General features: G+C 55.5%; 8 protein-coding genes across 8 annotated transcripts; 5 read left to right on the top strand and 3 right to left on the bottom strand.

Annotated features, from left to right (window-relative positions):
• Positions 1 to 631: 631 nt before the first annotated feature.
• Positions 632 to 2,472, top strand: CCMA1212_003937 (putative guanosine-diphosphatase; the record flags this gene model as incomplete). The annotated part of the gene is made up of 2 exons (XM_073701265.1): positions 632 to 2,301; positions 2,415 to 2,472. The coding sequence occupies 2 exons, from the start codon at positions 632 to 634 to the stop codon at positions 2,470 to 2,472; spliced, it is 1,728 nt and encodes a 575-aa protein (XP_073560326.1).
• Positions 2,473 to 2,780: 308 nt separating this feature from the next.
• On the bottom strand, positions 2,781 to 4,043 carry CCMA1212_003936 (uncharacterized protein; the record flags this gene model as incomplete). Its single annotated transcript, XM_073701264.1, has 3 exons — positions 2,781 to 3,155; positions 3,217 to 3,822; positions 3,900 to 4,043. 3 exons carry the CDS (start codon positions 4,041 to 4,043, stop codon positions 2,781 to 2,783), a joined length of 1,125 nt encoding a protein of 374 aa, XP_073560327.1.
• Positions 4,044 to 4,713: 670 nt separating this feature from the next.
• On the top strand, positions 4,714 to 5,735 carry CCMA1212_003935 (uncharacterized protein; the record flags this gene model as incomplete). Its single annotated transcript, XM_073701263.1, has 7 exons — positions 4,714 to 4,746; positions 4,813 to 4,866; positions 4,946 to 5,041; positions 5,103 to 5,282; positions 5,343 to 5,387; positions 5,451 to 5,553; positions 5,626 to 5,735. The coding sequence occupies 7 exons, from the start codon at positions 4,714 to 4,716 to the stop codon at positions 5,733 to 5,735; spliced, it is 621 nt and encodes a 206-aa protein (XP_073560324.1).
• Positions 5,736 to 6,692: 957 nt separating this feature from the next.
• Positions 6,693 to 8,325, top strand: CCMA1212_003934 (putative acyl-CoA dehydrogenase IBR3; the record flags this gene model as incomplete). Its single annotated transcript, XM_073701262.1, has 4 exons — positions 6,693 to 6,732; positions 6,828 to 6,904; positions 7,003 to 7,747; positions 7,813 to 8,325. Exons 1-4 carry the CDS (start codon positions 6,709 to 6,711, stop codon positions 8,323 to 8,325), a joined length of 1,359 nt encoding a protein of 452 aa, XP_073560325.1. The 5' UTR covers positions 6,693 to 6,708.
• Positions 8,326 to 9,262: 937 nt separating this feature from the next.
• CCMA1212_003933 (uncharacterized protein) lies at positions 9,263 to 9,881 on the top strand (the record flags this gene model as incomplete). Its single annotated transcript, XM_073701261.1, has 2 exons — positions 9,263 to 9,396; positions 9,494 to 9,881. The coding sequence occupies 2 exons, from the start codon at positions 9,263 to 9,265 to the stop codon at positions 9,879 to 9,881; spliced, it is 522 nt and encodes a 173-aa protein (XP_073560330.1).
• A 508-nt stretch (positions 9,882 to 10,389) lies between these two features.
• Positions 10,390 to 12,143, bottom strand: CCMA1212_003932 (Ribosome-interacting GTPase 2; the record flags this gene model as incomplete). The annotated part of the gene is made up of 5 exons (XM_073701260.1): positions 10,390 to 10,975; positions 11,063 to 11,494; positions 11,545 to 11,593; positions 12,030 to 12,058; positions 12,115 to 12,143. 5 exons carry the CDS (start codon positions 12,141 to 12,143, stop codon positions 10,390 to 10,392), a joined length of 1,125 nt encoding a protein of 374 aa, XP_073560331.1.
• A 347-nt stretch (positions 12,144 to 12,490) lies between these two features.
• CCMA1212_003931 (Pre-mRNA-splicing factor CWC2) lies at positions 12,491 to 13,901 on the top strand (the record flags this gene model as incomplete). The annotated part of the gene is made up of 4 exons (XM_073701259.1): positions 12,491 to 12,739; positions 12,806 to 13,188; positions 13,250 to 13,337; positions 13,391 to 13,901. The coding sequence occupies exons 1-4, from the start codon at positions 12,516 to 12,518 to the stop codon at positions 13,899 to 13,901; spliced, it is 1,206 nt and encodes a 401-aa protein (XP_073560328.1). The 5' UTR covers positions 12,491 to 12,515.
• Positions 13,902 to 14,063: 162 nt separating this feature from the next.
• Positions 14,064 to 15,038, bottom strand: CCMA1212_003930 (uncharacterized protein; the record flags this gene model as incomplete). The annotated part of the gene is made up of 2 exons (XM_073701258.1): positions 14,064 to 14,851; positions 14,912 to 15,038. The coding sequence occupies 2 exons, from the start codon at positions 15,036 to 15,038 to the stop codon at positions 14,064 to 14,066; spliced, it is 915 nt and encodes a 304-aa protein (XP_073560329.1).
• Between the last annotated feature and the right edge of the window lie 383 nt (positions 15,039 to 15,421).

The raw sequence follows: 15,421 nt of genomic DNA, 5'->3' as shown, positions 1-15,421 counted from the left end.
AAATAGAAGACTTATTCGGTAACCTCAACAACAGCTTGTTCGATTTTGCATCAGAGTTTGTTCAGGATGCCATTCTAAGTCCTCGTCAATCCCATCACGCCCTCATCCTGCCAACTGGACACTCGACTCGACGCTCACCTACCCTGCAGCGACTGCCATAGATGGCGGCGTCGCTAAAAACGGCCCACTGACGCATCATCCAGGGGCGGATTTCAGGGGCCCTGGAATGGATTGGATGGCAAATGTGGCGATTTGCTGATTCGCTGGAGCCGCCCATCGTCTATCGCGCCGCTTCGGCTAATCCACAGCACAGGTGGCCAGTGGATGGGCAATGTACCGCCGCATACAAGCCAGCGCCAGTCGGTACTTGCGTGCCTTGCGCGGTCCCTCCACACCCCCAGAGGCGATTTGCTGCTCGGACTCCTTTTTCCCCCCTCCAGATTCGTTTCCACGCCTTTGGCCCATGTCCGCCTTGTTCGAATCAATGTAACTGTGTGCCGTCTCGCGTCCCACCATCCAGCTTGTTTTCTTCTTCATTCATTCCCGTCCTTCCTTTTGGCTGCCTTCTTCTTCTTCTCCTCGCCTCTCGTTCATGCGTTGCGGCGTCTCTCATTGATCGCCCCGCGGCCTGATGAGGAGAAATTCCGTGTCGCTGACCACCAAACACGCGGCCCACGACCCTCACGAAAAAACAGATCGATACCTGCCCAGCCAGCGAAGAAAACAGGGCCTTCTCGCCAGCATGAAAGACACCATGCTGTCGCAGGCGCAGAAGTCGCGATGGCTCAAGACCGGCGCGCTGGTCCTGATCCTCATGTGCCTGTTCTACTGGCTCTCGCCCACCGGAGTCGAGGTCTACAACAAGAGCCCTCTGGGCGAAGCCTCCGACATCAAATCCGCCGCCGACAGCGTCCCTGCTCCCAACGCTCCCCCTGCTAACCACGGTGCTGCCGCTGCTGGCAATGGCGCTCCCAACAGCGGCCAGGCCCCCGCCGATTCTTCGTACGGTACCGACAAGTGCTCCAAGTCGTACTCCAAGGACAAGCCCATCGTCCAGTATGTCCTGATGATCGACGCCGGCAGCACGGGCTCGCGAATCCACGTCTACAAGTTCAACAACTGCGGCCCCATCCCCGAGCTGGAGAAGGAGGAGTTCAAGATGACCGAGAAGTCCGTCGGCGGCCTGAGCGCCTTTAAGAACGACCCCGCGGCCGCGGCCAAGAGCCTCGACCCGTTGATGGCTGTTGCCATGGAACACGTCCCCGATGCGCTCAAGAAATGCTCCCCCGTTGCCGTCAAGGCCACCGCCGGCCTGCGATTGATTGGCAAGGAACTGGCCGACGCCATTCTGGCCGAGGTCAGACGCCACCTGGAGCAGGACTACCCCTTCCCGGTCGTGTCCGCGGAGCAGAACGGCGTTGCCATCATGGACGGCTCGGACGAGGGCGTGTATGCCTGGATCACCACCAACTACCTCCTGGGCAAGATTGGCGGCCCCGACAAGAGCGAGACGGCGGCTGTCTTCGATCTCGGTGGCGGCTCAACCCAGATCGTCTTCGAGCCCACCTTTAAGGAAGCTGCGGACGGAGGCATGCCCGAGAAGCTGGCTCCCGGCGACCACAAGTACGAGCTCGACTTTGGCGGCCACAAGTTCGACCTGTACCAGCACTCTCACCTGGGCTACGGCTTAATGTCCGCTCGGAAGGCCCTCCACTCGGCCCTGATTGACGACTTGGCCAAGGCCAAGGGCGACGACCAGACCTGGATGAACGCGCCCATTGTGCACCCTTGCATCGCCCCCGGCACCACCAAGCAGATTGACGTCGAGGTCAACGGCGGCGAGGCCCGCAGCTTCAACTTCACCGGCCCCTCCCAGTCCTCCCCCGCTCAATGCCGGAACCTCGCCGAGAAGATCCTCAAGAAGGACGCCGAGTGCGCCCTTGCCCCCTGCTCCTTCAACGGCGTCCACCAGCCGCCGCTGGCCAAGACGTTTGCCAAGGAGGACGTCTACATCTTCTCGTACTTTTACGACCGCACCAAGCCCCTTGGCATGCCCGACTCCTTCACGCTCCGCGAGATGCACGACCTTACCCAGAAGGTGTGCGCCGGCAAGGAGGCCTGGGACGTCTTCTCCAGCGTCCCTGGTGCGCTGGAGGAGCTCGAGGACCGGCCCGAGCACTGCTTGGATCTGAACTTTATGATGGCTTTGCTGCACACCGGTTATGAGATGCCTATTGACCGCGAGGTCAAGGTCGCGAAGAAGATCAAGGGGAATGAGCTGGGCTGGTGCCTCGGAGCTAGGTAAGGATATCCGCCCTTCTCTCCTTTTTTTTTTTTTTTTTTTTTTTTTTTTTTTTTTTTTTTTTTTTTTTTTTTTTTTTTTNCGTTGACACGGGCTAACATTGTGCTTCTAGTCTGCCCCTTTTGGCTCCTGGCTCGGGCTGGACGTGCAAGATCAAGGAGGTTTCATAGAGAGCCTTTTTGACTGCACCCAGCCGTTTTTATGAACTATAGGGGGTTAATGACATTCAAATCGTGGTATGCTAGAATCGCGTGTTTTTTTCACATCGCAAAGCATAGTCCTTGTGTGACAATGTACACCGTTGGGCGGGTTATGAGGCTTGGGTATGGCACATTTAGATGCGGTGCCGAAATGCAATTGGTATTCGGGATTCTTCTAACTTATATCATTAGAACAGTTAGGATATCATGAAGCTTGTCTTTTTGCGTTTGTCGACAAGCTTTGAAGAAACAGCATAGAGCTTATAGAAAGAATAATATCAAGGAGGCGCGGTGACCATCTCCAGAACCTCTTCAATCACTTCCTCGGGGCCTACATCTTCCAGCAAGGCTTCCACAGCCTCGAGCTGGCTCCCCCATTGCATGCTCCTCTCCTTTTCGGGCTCGGTGATGCGTATCCGGTGGAGGTAGACCTTCCTCACAGCCAGCCCGACAAGGGCAGGAGTCACAAAGTCTAGCTTGTGTAAAGGGGCGAGACTCTTGACCAGCTGGTGCAGATGCTTTGTCGCCGCGGGGGAGATGCCGCCTGCGACAGCGCGATGCATACGTAGGAATGAGACGATGTTCATCTGGTATCGGAGGATGTCCACATCCATCTGGACTTCCTGACTGAGCTTTGCGAGGTGGCTGATTTCCTTGGAGCTGCATGTTAGCATACTCTACTGGAGCTCAAGAAGAACGGAATATCAAGCTTACAATGTCTGATATCAGGGCTGTTGAGGGCGTCGTGTCCTTCTTCACCACGCTCTCCGTGGACGCCGTCTCGTCCTCGGCATCGGGGCGGCCTTCAGCTTCGTCGAGGTTGACATAGCCATCCTCCGGGTTATGCCAATGCGCAACCGAAAAGAAGTCATTCAGATGCGCCGTAACATGCGCCTCACCACCGCTCGCAGCTCCCAAGACGGGCACAAAGACAAACTGCTTCGGCGCGGCCTGAACGGACGTGCGCGTGAAGATGCGCCGCGTGCGCAGCAGCTCAAGCGCCTGGATCTGGACGACCCTCGGGGCGCGATCGAGGTTCTTTGCGATGACGAAGTGGGCGATCTGGGGAGCGGTCGAGAAAGGAGTGGTGGTACGGGGGCTGAGCGGTGTGGAGGAGCGGTGTTGGTAGCCCGGATGCGGGTTGAGCGCAAAGTACGAGTCCCCTCGCGCAAAGGGCGAGGCGGAGCGGGAGGGCGTCGTCAAGGTGAGGGTGGGAGGCTGCTGGGGTTGGAGGAGGAGAGCCGAGGCGAAGTCTTCGAGCGTGGTGGATGGGTGGCAGTTTACGACGACCGATTGGAGGTTGAACGTCTTGCTTGCTATCTGCGTAAGGTAACCACCGTTAGAACGACAGATGAAGAGAGAGACGAGTAAATCGAGTAAAATAGCTTGCTACATACCAGCTGGAGCTCCTGCACCAAGTCGTCAATGGCGGCTGGCGGAGTGCTAATCAAGACATGCTCCCGATTGACGAGACACAGCAGGAGGGCCAGCTCCAGGTCGCTCAGGCTGTGAACCTTTTCGAGCAGGTCATCATCCGCCATGGCAAAGCGCCGGTGAGTTCTCCAGGGCCATCAGCGCGGTCAGCAGATGGCAATTGCAGTATGCGAAAGCGCTGGTTTACTGGCGATGCTGAAGGAGAAGCAGAGGCATGTTTTCGTTGGGTAACCTTGAAGTGACAAGCGATATGAGATGACATACAACCAAGCTGGGAAAGTACCTCTTCGGCGTGTCTCCCGCCACGCGGTACTTTATCACGTGGAGCCGCACAGATGATCAGTTACGGGCTGCTCATGCGGAGGTTACAGTTATGCATGGCGCTAGTCCAGATGCAGCCAAGCGCTAAACCTCCAGCGGCTTATCGCGCTATTACGACACTTGATATCAAGGTGGGCCGGGCTAGGTACCTACAAATAGGTACCGTTGGGTGGGCGCTAGAAGGCAATCGCTGCCCGCCGTCAACAAATCCAGACCTTAGCCAGCCTCGTCACTGAAGCCTCACCTCCATCAACATCCACAAAGTCTCGTGACGTCTGCCACTTTTGGGCCTTTCTGGTTTCTCTGAAGAAGGCGGAGGCTCTCTTTTTCGATATCCTTTGTTCCATCTTTGCGGGCAGCAGCATCCGAACGAGGCCGCCTCCGCTCGCTGTGGCTTTGCGCTGTATCGTCTCCATCACGTCATTCGAACGGCGAGCGTAACCACGATCAGTCACGATGTCTTCGCGCAACAAGAAGGTCCTTCTCAAGGTACAGGAGCCCGAGCACCAGCGCCGCGCTGCTTGAATACGATGCTAAAGATGCTCGTCTTGATAGGTCATCATCCTTGGAGATAGCGGTGTGGGAAAGACGAGCTTGATGAATCAATATGTATGACCACTGCGACTTCTATCCATCACCAAAGGCCTGCGACGACTGACCGACGACGTGATGTTCGCCTCTTTTCTAGGTCAACAAAAAGTTCAGCGCAAGCTACAAGGCGACCATTGGCGCCGACTTCTTAACGCGGGAGGTTCTAGTGGACGACCGACAGGTCACCATGCAGGTATGAGGTGTTTGAGGGCATAGCAAAGATGGGAAGGCCGTGGTACTGATGCTCTGGCCAGCTCTGGGATACCGCCGGACAGGAGCGATTTCAGTCGCTGGGCGTCGCGTTTTACAGAGGAGCCGACTGCTGCGTTCTGGTGTACGACGTCAACAACTCCAAGAGTTTCGAGGCCCTGGACAGCTGGCGAGACGAGTTCCTGATCCAGGCTTCGCCGAGAGACCCCCCGAACTTCCCTTTTGTAAGTGGCTGTTGCGGCAGCACCTGTGGGGTGGACTTGTTGGCTAATTACGAACTACAGGTTGTTCTTGGAAACAAGATTGATGTGGAGGAGAGCAAGCGAGTGGTATGAATTGACGCTCATGCTTCGAATGAATGAATACAAATGGCTGACACAGCAGGCGAGCAGATTTCGACCAAGCGAGCCATGACATTCTGCCAATCCAAAGGCGACATCCCATACTTTGAGACGAGTGCAAAGGAGGCCATCAACATTGACCAAGCATTTGAGGGTATGATAAGCCTGATGATAAGCCTGATTTGCGATGTGACTGCATGGCAGCCCGTGTGCTAACCGTTGGCAGTTATTGCTCGGAATGCTTTGGCTCAAGAAGAGTCTGAGGAATACAGCGGCGACTTTGACGACCCGATCAACATCCACATCGACAACGATCGTGACGGATGCGCCTGCTAAACGAGAAGAGGACGACATGATAATTGGATGGATACGTCAGAGATTGAGCGCGAATAACCAGAGACAACATACCCGGTCATGGACCCGATACAATTTCCCGTCTGGAAGCGAAGTATGGGGGAACGAAGCCATGTTGGTGTTTTGCGCGGATAGTAATTTTTCTTGGTCTTTTTTTGTTTTCTTATCCTTTCTTTGCTCTCTCTGTTTTTGGGTTGAATTTCCTTTTTTTTTTCCTTTCTTGAAACGAAGGGATTGAGGACGATTGGAACTGTCGATGATGGAGGTGTAATGGCAATGGCATCAGCTATAGCCTCGGCTCCGAGTTGGTGGCTGCTGCAGAGAAGAGAGGGGAGAGGGGAGAGCTTTCGATACGGTCATCTCATACTACCTCTCTAACTTTAAGTCGTCAAGGATTATGGGGCTATAGATTCTATGCGTAGCTGGAAGCGATTCCATGCTATTGGTTTGTTATATATCTTGCATCAATGGGACCTTGCATCTGTCTAGTTGGATCGCGGGCCGCGGTACTTGGTATAAGATCAACTTGAATGACGCTTTCTATATCAACTTACATTGATTGGATCCCCTGGAATACCCGACATCCATCCATCCTCTTCCAACTCCGATGCAGCTGGAGGCCTGGTGCTCTGTAACAGCCCATCGCCCGCTGTAAGTCACCGCAGCTACAGCGCTCCAGGCGCCCAGCAGGGTCGGTGAACCGCCTCCCCCCCCCACTCTGCACCTCGGCTTGCGACTTACCCCAGACTCTCTCCACCGAATCGTGGCCCGACAGGTTGACTCTCCGCCTCGGCACAGCCGTCAGATAAATATCACCCCATTGCAGCACACTTTCTCCATGCCTTGACGGGCTCAGCATTTGCGGGGAGACTCTCGGACTCCATCCATCTTTCCTTTCGAGCCCACTCTCTCTTTACCTTCGCGGTTTACTTGATACAGCCCGGCTTTCGTCACCATGTCGGCTCGCATTCCATCCATTGTAAGCCATCATAGAACTTGCCAGTTGACCGGCGCTTCTCGTACAGATATATAACTCTGGAATTGAGGCTGACAGCTTGGTTGATTTAATTCCAGGTTTCAAAGCACGTCGGCGAGGCGGCGCGACAAAAGATTGATGTCGTGGCCAAGTTCGTCGAGGAAGAATGCATTCCGTGAGCTCTCGCCGCACCCCCCCATCTCTCTCCGGACGACGCCTTGGACGTTCAACGACACATCGCCCTGCGGTCCCATGGCTAACAGCGTCCTTCAGCGCCGATCCCGTGCTGGAAGCCCAGATAGGCGAGGGCGATAACCGGTGGGAAACCCACCCGTCCATCATCGAGGAGCTCAAGGACAAGGCGCGCAAGCTGGGCCTGTGGAACATGTTCCTGCCCAAGGGCTTCTACGCCGAGTCGCCCGGCTGGACCAACGTCGAGTACGCCCTCATGGCGGAGTGGCTGGGCCGCTCGCGCAGCGCCTCGGAGGCGTGCAACTGCTCCGCGCCCGACACGGGCAACATGGAGGTGGTGGCCAAGTACGGCAACGCGGCGCAGAAGGAGGAGTGGCTCAAGCCCCTGATGGAGGGCAAGATCCGCTCGGCCTTTCTGATGACGGAGCCCGAGGTCGCGTCGTCGGATGCCACCAACATCCAGCTCCAGATCACGCGCGACGGCGACGACTACGTCCTCAACGGCTCCAAGTGGTGGTCCAGCGGCGCGGGCGACCCCCGATGCAAGCTGTACATTGTCATGGGCAAGTCGGACCCCAACAACGCCGATCCGTACAAGCAGCAGTCGGTCATTCTGGTCCCCGCCGGCCTGCCCGGCATCACCATTAAGAGGATGCTCAAGGTGTACGGCTACGACGACGCCCCCCACGGCCACGGCCACATCACCTTTAACAACGTGCGCGTTCCGGCCAAGAACCTGGTGCTCGGCGAGGGCAGAGGCTTCGAGATTATCCAGGGCCGGCTGGGGCCGGGGCGCATTCACCATGCTATGCGCTGCATTGGTGCTGTGAGTCTGCTGCTTTGGATCAATACCCGATGGTTCCTTTCCACTAATGGCATATACTATTCTAGGCCGAGCAAGCCCTCGACTGGATGCTCATGCGAGTCAACGATGAGAGCAAGAAGCCCTTTGGCAAGCTCCTCCGCGAGCACGGCGTCATCCTCGAATGGATCGCCAAGTCGCGCATCGAGATCGACGCGGCGCGTCTCATCGTGCTCAACGCGGCCGTCAGAATGGACGAGGAGGGCCCCAAGAAGGCGCTCAAGGAGATTGCCGAGGCCAAGGTGCTGATTCCCCAGACTGCGCTGACCGTCATCGACCGCGCCGTCCAGGCATTCGGCGGCGCCGGTGTCTCTCAGGAGACGCCCCTGGCCAACATGTGGGCGGGCATCCGAACGCTTCGCCTGGCTGACGGCCCTGACGAGGTGCATCTGCAGCAGATGGGCCGCAACGAGAACAAGCGCGGCAAGGAGACGGCGGCCAAGATCCAGTGGCAGAAGGCCAAGACGCAGGAGCTGCTGAAGCGATACGGCGCTCAGATTGCCGAGCCCGGCTCCAAGATTAAGCACAGTGCCAAGCTGTAGTGACGGGTTCTTCTAACGTGTTATGAATTTGTAAGATGCACCTAATAAGCATTTCTTCTGGGAATGAATTGCAGATATCAGCGGATAGGATATGGGGAGTCTTTCAGACGAGCTAAACAACATGTTCATTGGGCCTATACTTTGTATTTGCGGCACGATGGCTGCACTTTACCAGTCTCTCTCTCCTGGGTATACCTCGTCATTGTCTTCATCCCGTCTTCAGCAGCTCCAACACACCGTCCGTCAACAGCTCATGGCCAGCTCTCCTTGATGCCACACCCTTGACTCACATAATTCTTCACCAGCCCCAGAAACAGACCCTTTGTTTCCCCCTTTCCATTTCCAACCCAGTCCAGGGTACATCCCAACCCGATCAAAGGCCACGAGAATTGAATTCTCTCGCTGATTCGACTCGACCACAAGTGCCCGTTGCCGTGACTCCACACACATTTCATGCATACCAAGGCATAGTTGCAGGGGTGCGTTTGTGTAAGTGGCAAAAGTAGGTCACCGTTGCCCAGCCAACGTCCGTCATTCGTTTACTTACCCTTTTTTCTCCGCTTGCGTGCCGTGAATGAAGCTCGGCGAGCGTGGACGTCATTCTTCTTCGTCTCCCTTTTGTTTTCCTCTTCTTTTCTGCCCAATTCTCTCGGTACCTGATCAAAGTTGTTGAAAGATTGACATTTCTCGCCTTCTTTTAGTGTCTTTGTTAAAACGGACGGTTGCCCCCCTCCACCCTTTCGCTTCTTCTTTACCTTTTCTCTTTTCAGCGTACTCCCATAACCGACCTGATAACTATCGAGTTGCTGCCACTCTCTTCACGCTACACACACGCGCACGAACGAACCCACGCCAGCCCTCTCCAACAGACGACAACGCATCCATCCCCACGAACAAAGCTCCCCCAACGAAGATACACATACAAAAAAGCAAAACAATGTCGGGCCCCAGGATCCTCGGCGACAGAGACGTCAACGCCGCTCTTGCCGATGGCCAGGCTGCTCCCGCTAAGGGCGTGAAGAGCATGGAGTACCATCGCCAGGTGTTTCAGTCCAGGATTGTCCAAGAGCCGTACGCCCCGAAGCCCCCTTTTGACTTGCTATTCCTGTCGGACAATTCGTTTTTTGACTGACTGACTGACTTTTTGTTGGACGGTTTGATGGTGTAGGACGAAACAATACATTTCACCCTCTGACACAATCATGAGTCCCTGCACGGCAAAGCTCTCGGCGCTGCGCAACAAGCAAGTCACCAAGTACGTCCCATCCATCACCGAACCAGACATCTACCCTGCACCAGAGAAGCTCCCTAGAGCCCCTTCGATCACGATCACCTATATATGCCGAGACAATGAAGACCCGTTGGAAAGCGCAAGGTCTAACAAGCTGTTCATTTCCAGGGCCAAGCCAAAGTCACTCTTCGCCCAGGCGAGCACTAAGAAACTCCACGGCGAGAATCCCTTTGGCGTGAGGGCGGCCGCTGCTGCTCCAGGCGAGAATCCGCTCGGTGCTAGAAGTGCTCAGAGCGAGCCTGTTCTCAAGTCGCGGCTTCGCTGATTCCCGATTCCGGGGATCTTCTCCTTTGTTTGTGTACAATAACGTCTGCGTTTCTTTTCGTTTCTTTTTCTTTTTTTTCGTCTTACCTTTCCTTTGTCTTTAACGACCTTTCCTCCCCCCCTCGCCTTAAATGGGAGACTAAGGGGGGGGGGCGGGAAATGATCAGGATCAGCCTTGGTAATGGCTGAGTGGGATTTTTGGGTTGGCGCGAGACCTCGGTCGGAATGAAGGATAGAGAGGGTTCTCGCAGGAATTTGTCTTTGAGGGTGGTTTTTGGCGTTTTATGGATGAATGGACCACGGCTTATGCCTTGGTGAGGTGATGCCGGAAAAAAGGTCAATATGAATATTTCCCATCTTTTCTACTCTGCCATGATTGAGGATGCAGATACGAAGTGAGGGTCACATCAATGCTTCTGCGCCAGCAAAGTCTTAAAGATGTGTAAAGAGGGTTTCGTCAATGCCTCTTCGCAGTTCTTATTCTTGTGCTGGTCTACTAGTGCTGCAATCTACGCCTTCCACGCCGTCACAATGTACACAACATCCTCATCCGCAACCACATGCCCCAAGCCCACCCTCTGAGGAATGTGTCTCGCGCTGGCGCCCCAGACGAGCGCATACTTGAACGTGTCCTTGAGCGTGCGATGGATCCTGTCGCACACGTCCTCAATGGTGCTGTTGTTGCGCACAATCAGCGCCTCGCTAAAGTCCGGGTCGGCGCCCTTGCGCTTGGTGTAGATGCGCATGAGGTTGAGCTCCTTCCAGCACCGGTCGACGACGTCCTGGATGCCGAGGTCCAGCTCGCAGCTCATGACGACGGTGTGGTCCTCGCGGGCGAGCTTGTCGAGGAAGTCGAGCGAGACGCTGTCGATCTTGTTGTAGACGTACAGGCACTTGATGTACTTGCGGTGGTCCTTCATGATGACGTCGATGAGGTCGTCGACGGTGACGTCCTCGTCGCGGATGAGGACTTCGCAGTTGAGGATCTTGTAGTCGCGGAGGATGTTGTAGACCATCTTCTCGTCGATTCGTTTGGGCGGTGATTGGAAGGTGATTTTCATGCCGCCGGCCGTTTTGACCTTGAGATAGATGTTTCTAAAAGAATTGTCAACCAATGAGACAAGGTAAGAGGGGGACCTAGACAAGAATCTCCCGTCTCGTTCTTTCTTTCTTTTCACTTACGGGGGCTCGCGATTCAGCCTGATGCCAACGGCTTCCAACTCGGCCTCCAGCAGCGCTCTCTGCTCGGCTCGTTTCGTTGCGTCCAGCACCATGAGGATCAGATCGCTCGTCTTGGCGGCGGAGATGACCTGTCGGCCTCGCCCCTTGCCCTCGGAAGCGCCCTCGATGATACCGGGCAGATCGAGCAGCTGGATCTCGGCGCCGCCATATTCCAGCACGCCGGGAATGGCCGTGAGGGTTGTGAATGCATATGACGCTACTTCGGATTTCGTCTTGGTGACTTTGGAGAGGAACGTTGACTTTCCTACTGAGGGAAAGCCGACAAGGGATATTCGGGCGTCGCCGCTTTTGCTCACGTCGAATCCTGAGCCGCCGCCGCCGCCAGCTCCGGGGCCTGGTTCTAGCAGCTGCGCTCGGAGACGGGCAAGCTTTCTACTTCCGTCAGAGATTGTTCTTCCAAGACCTCGTTTGTCCTGACTTACCCTTTCAGCAGACCCAAATGGTATTCTGACCATCTGTTAGCCTCGGTTCCTGGGTAAGGCATTATTCGTGGACATACCGGTGGCTTTGTTTTCTGTTTACACCGTTAGCTAGACTGTAAACGGCACAGAGTAAGTGATGATAGTTTGCAGTCTTGGGACCACGATTGCTCATGAAGTGCAATGATGCGCCCTGACTTATACCAAGCAAGCGTATGACAGAGAGCAGGGTATGGCTGCAAGGCGACGGTATACTTGGCGGGTCAGTTGTCAGAAACTTGGACATGTGCAATGTCCGTGTGACGCATATCTCGTCTCAATTGCATGGTAGGTGGCCCGCCAAGTGCACCGTCGCCCTCGCATGACTGCTATTCAGTCTCGCCGTCACATGCTTTCCACACTTATACAGGAGTCTCGGGGGTGCATCCGCGGCTGTAAGAGGGAGGTGACGAATGTCGCAAGATGTTTCCTTTCAAGAAGAACCTTACTCTGTGTTTTTCTCATCTCCTCCTCGATCCTGCAGAACACATCAGCCATGGCCTCTCATTTCATGTAGACTGTCTAGGTACTCACTCCTTGATCTTTTCTGTAATGTTCACCATCTTGACGCCCGGTTATTTATAGACGGCAGCACCGTCTCGGTCTATATATGAGTAGAAGGGGAGGAATAGCAAAAAAGGGCTCGAGTCCAGTAAGAGACGTATCGATATCGCTGAGCCTTTGGTGAGGGAACCGAGAAGCTTCGAAGTCGACCTTGAGATTTGATAATGGCGGGGCTCTGGCTCAGACGGGAGCAAAAGACTTTGGAGGGGCGTTTGCTGTGTAATTGGGATTCGCACTAGCGCCACCGCCTTCCGCTTTCGCCACCATGCTTTCTGCAGCCTTGTGCGCGTCGAGCTGCACCAAATTGCTGCTTCAAACTTGCTTCTGTCATCGCGATCACAACCAGCATCTGTCTCTCACTCGACCGAATCATGGCGGACCAACACGAAGACGGTGTCGCAACGGCACCTGCAGCCGAAGAAGAGAATCCGAGCACGGCTCTTGCAACAACAAACAGCGACGTCGCGGCTCCTGCAGAGAAGAAGGTCGTCAAGAAGATCATCCGCAAGAAGAGGCGGCCAGCCAGACCTCAGGTCGATCCGAACACATTCACCAACGAGCCTCCACCGCAGACGGGCACGACGTTCAACATTTGGTAAGTACCGCCAGGCCTTGTGAGCGCTTCATTGCCCAGCAGGACGGCGCAGCTGACACAATCCAGGTACAACAAATGGGCTGGCGGCGATCACGAGGCATACCAGCAGACGAAGGCGAAGGGGCGCTGCAACATTGCGCGAGACAGCGGATACACAAAGGCCGACAGCGTGGCCGGAAGCTACTTCTGCCTGTTCTTTGCCAGGGGCCTGTGCCCGCGAGGAGCAGACTGCATGTACCTGCACCGACTGCCCGGGCCCTACGACGTCTCGGCGCCGAATGTCGACTGCTTTGGCAGAGACAAGTTCGCCGACTACCGAGACGACATGGGCGGTGTGGGAAGCTTCATGCGCCAGAACAGAACCATCTACATTGGCCGCATACACGTAACAGATGACATTGAGGAGATTGTGGCGCGTCACTTTGCTGAATGGGGCCCGATTGAACGCAGTAAGTACCGCAGCCAGCTGCGACGTCTTTGATCTTGGCATGTACTGACCATTGATGATAGTTCGTGTGTTAAACCAGAGAGGCGTTGGCTTCGTCACCTATGTGAACGAGGCAAATGCCGAGTTTGCCAAGGAGGCCATGGCGCATCAGTATGTATCTGCCATCCTGCACCATGATGTAGCGCTGTGCTAACGAGTGCTAGATCCCTCGACCACGATGAAGTCTTAAACGTTCGATGGGCCACCGCCGACCCCAACCCCATGGCGCGAGCTCGCGAAGCGCGACGGATCGAGGAGCAAGCTGCTGAAGCAATCCGAAGAGCGTTACCAGCCGAATTCGTCGCCGAGATTGAGGGCAAAGATCCGGAGGCCCGAAAACGGAGGAAGATTGAGAGCAGTTATGGCTTAGAAGGCTACGAGGCACCCGATGAGATTCATTTCGCCCAGGGCCCCAACGCAGTCAACCCCGTTGGACGGCAAGGATACGAAGTGGAATACCAGCAACGCCCCATGATTGAAGACGGAAGTGCTGGAGAAACAGAAGCCCCAGCAGCACAGGAGCAGAAAGAGCAGCAGCCCCAGCAGAGCGCGGGTGTCTTTTCGAGTAGCACTCTGGCGGCCTTGAATAGGGCAAAGGTCGCAGTGGCATCGAAACCAGCGACGCCTGCATCTACAGGGCCTCTGGTCGCATATGACAGCGATAGCGATGAGTAGACGGGCGTTTTTTGGTTACTTTGGTGGTATTGGCTTTGGATTTCTGTCTAAAATTGTAGATTGGGTGCAGGATTCGTTGCTCTATAGGTACAGCGTTTATAATGATACCAGTTTGAGATGCAAACACACAAAGACATAGGGACACTGCATGCATGAACCTCCTCAGCTGTTGAATATCCTCGAGTAGAGCAGCTCATGCCGCCCAACCCAGAGATCCATGACCGGCACGCTCTGCCCAGCCTCCTCCACAGGGGTGTGCCACTCCCTCTCGACGACGGCGTTGATGAGCGCCTGGACATGGTCGCTGGCCAGCATCTTCTGCGCCTGGTACGGGCCAAACATGTTTGCCCTGACGGCGGCGGAGACGAGCGCCTTGACGTGGCTCAGCATGAAGACGTAGGCCGTCTGCCTGAGGGAGAGGCCGACGACGGCGGCGATGACGCCGAAGAGGGGGCCGAGGTGGGCCGAGACGAGGGGAGGCTCGCCGCCCGACTTTGAGCCTTCGCGGCGGAGGAGGGCGGAGAAGTCGCTGAGCACGAGGGCGTCTGGCGAGACGCTGCCGCTGCTTGCGTTTGTGCCGGATGAGGATGAGGATGAGGGGAGGAGAGTCGCTTTAAAGGAGCGCTCCCATATGCTCAGCAGGGCCCTTCCCTGCGCGACACTCGCGCGCCGCCCGACGGCGCAAATCACCGCCGCATCGAGCTGGTCGTCCAGTTCCGCGAGATGCTGCGGCCGACGATGCGCGGCGAGGACAAACGGCAGCGTCGAGGACGCGTAGGACGAGAGCGAGAGGGGGAGGAAGGAGGAGAAGGAGGCGCCGCTGCCGCGGGGGCTGGCGTTGTGCGCGGCGAAGGACTCGAGGCCGCTGCTGAAGGCGAAGGAGCCGATGGGGAGGGCGGAGTCGGAGAGGAGGAGGAGGAAGTGCGTTGATGAGGAGGGGAGGGGATGGACTGGTTTTGATGCCCGTTGAGTTGAGTTTGAATGTGATTTGAGGGGCTTTTATGACTTACACGGGATGGTGCTGCTTGGGGGGAATGATGATGATGATGGGTTGAGTGCGCTTAGGCGGGCTTTTGCCTCGTGTAGGCGACGTTCGAGTAAAGCGATTTCGGTTTCGATTTCATTTTGCGATGCCATTTCGCGTGGGAGGAGGGATGTTGTGGGAAAGATTTCGTGCAGAGGTCAAGATTGGGTGGTTGACGATTCTCACTCATTCCGCTTTAGACTGTGTGATAACCGCTCGATAGGATAAATTTCTTTACACGCGTCGTCCGCCAGCTACTACCTACAACAAGTAAATATAGGGGTTACAATGAATATGTGAAATAAACAACAGAAGCAAGAGAAGCGAAAAAAGCCTCCAAAGAAATAGAAAAGGGAATGTGCAATTGAAGAATCCAAGCCCCGTGATGCGTCTGAGTTGCAACTCGCTTCTCATGACAATAAATAACGCTGATAGCCACCCTCTGCCTCGCATTCCCTAAACACCAACGCTGATCCCAAAATTACACAATTGAAAA

This window comes from Trichoderma ghanense, assembly GCF_004382785.1.
Source record: "Trichoderma ghanense strain CCMA-1212 chromosome Unknown scaffold_3, whole genome shotgun sequence".
NCBI classification, from domain to species: Eukaryota; Fungi; Ascomycota; class Sordariomycetes; order Hypocreales; family Hypocreaceae; genus Trichoderma; species Trichoderma ghanense.
Note: the sequence above shows the minus strand (reverse complement) of the source record. Positions and strands in the feature narration are given on the sequence as shown.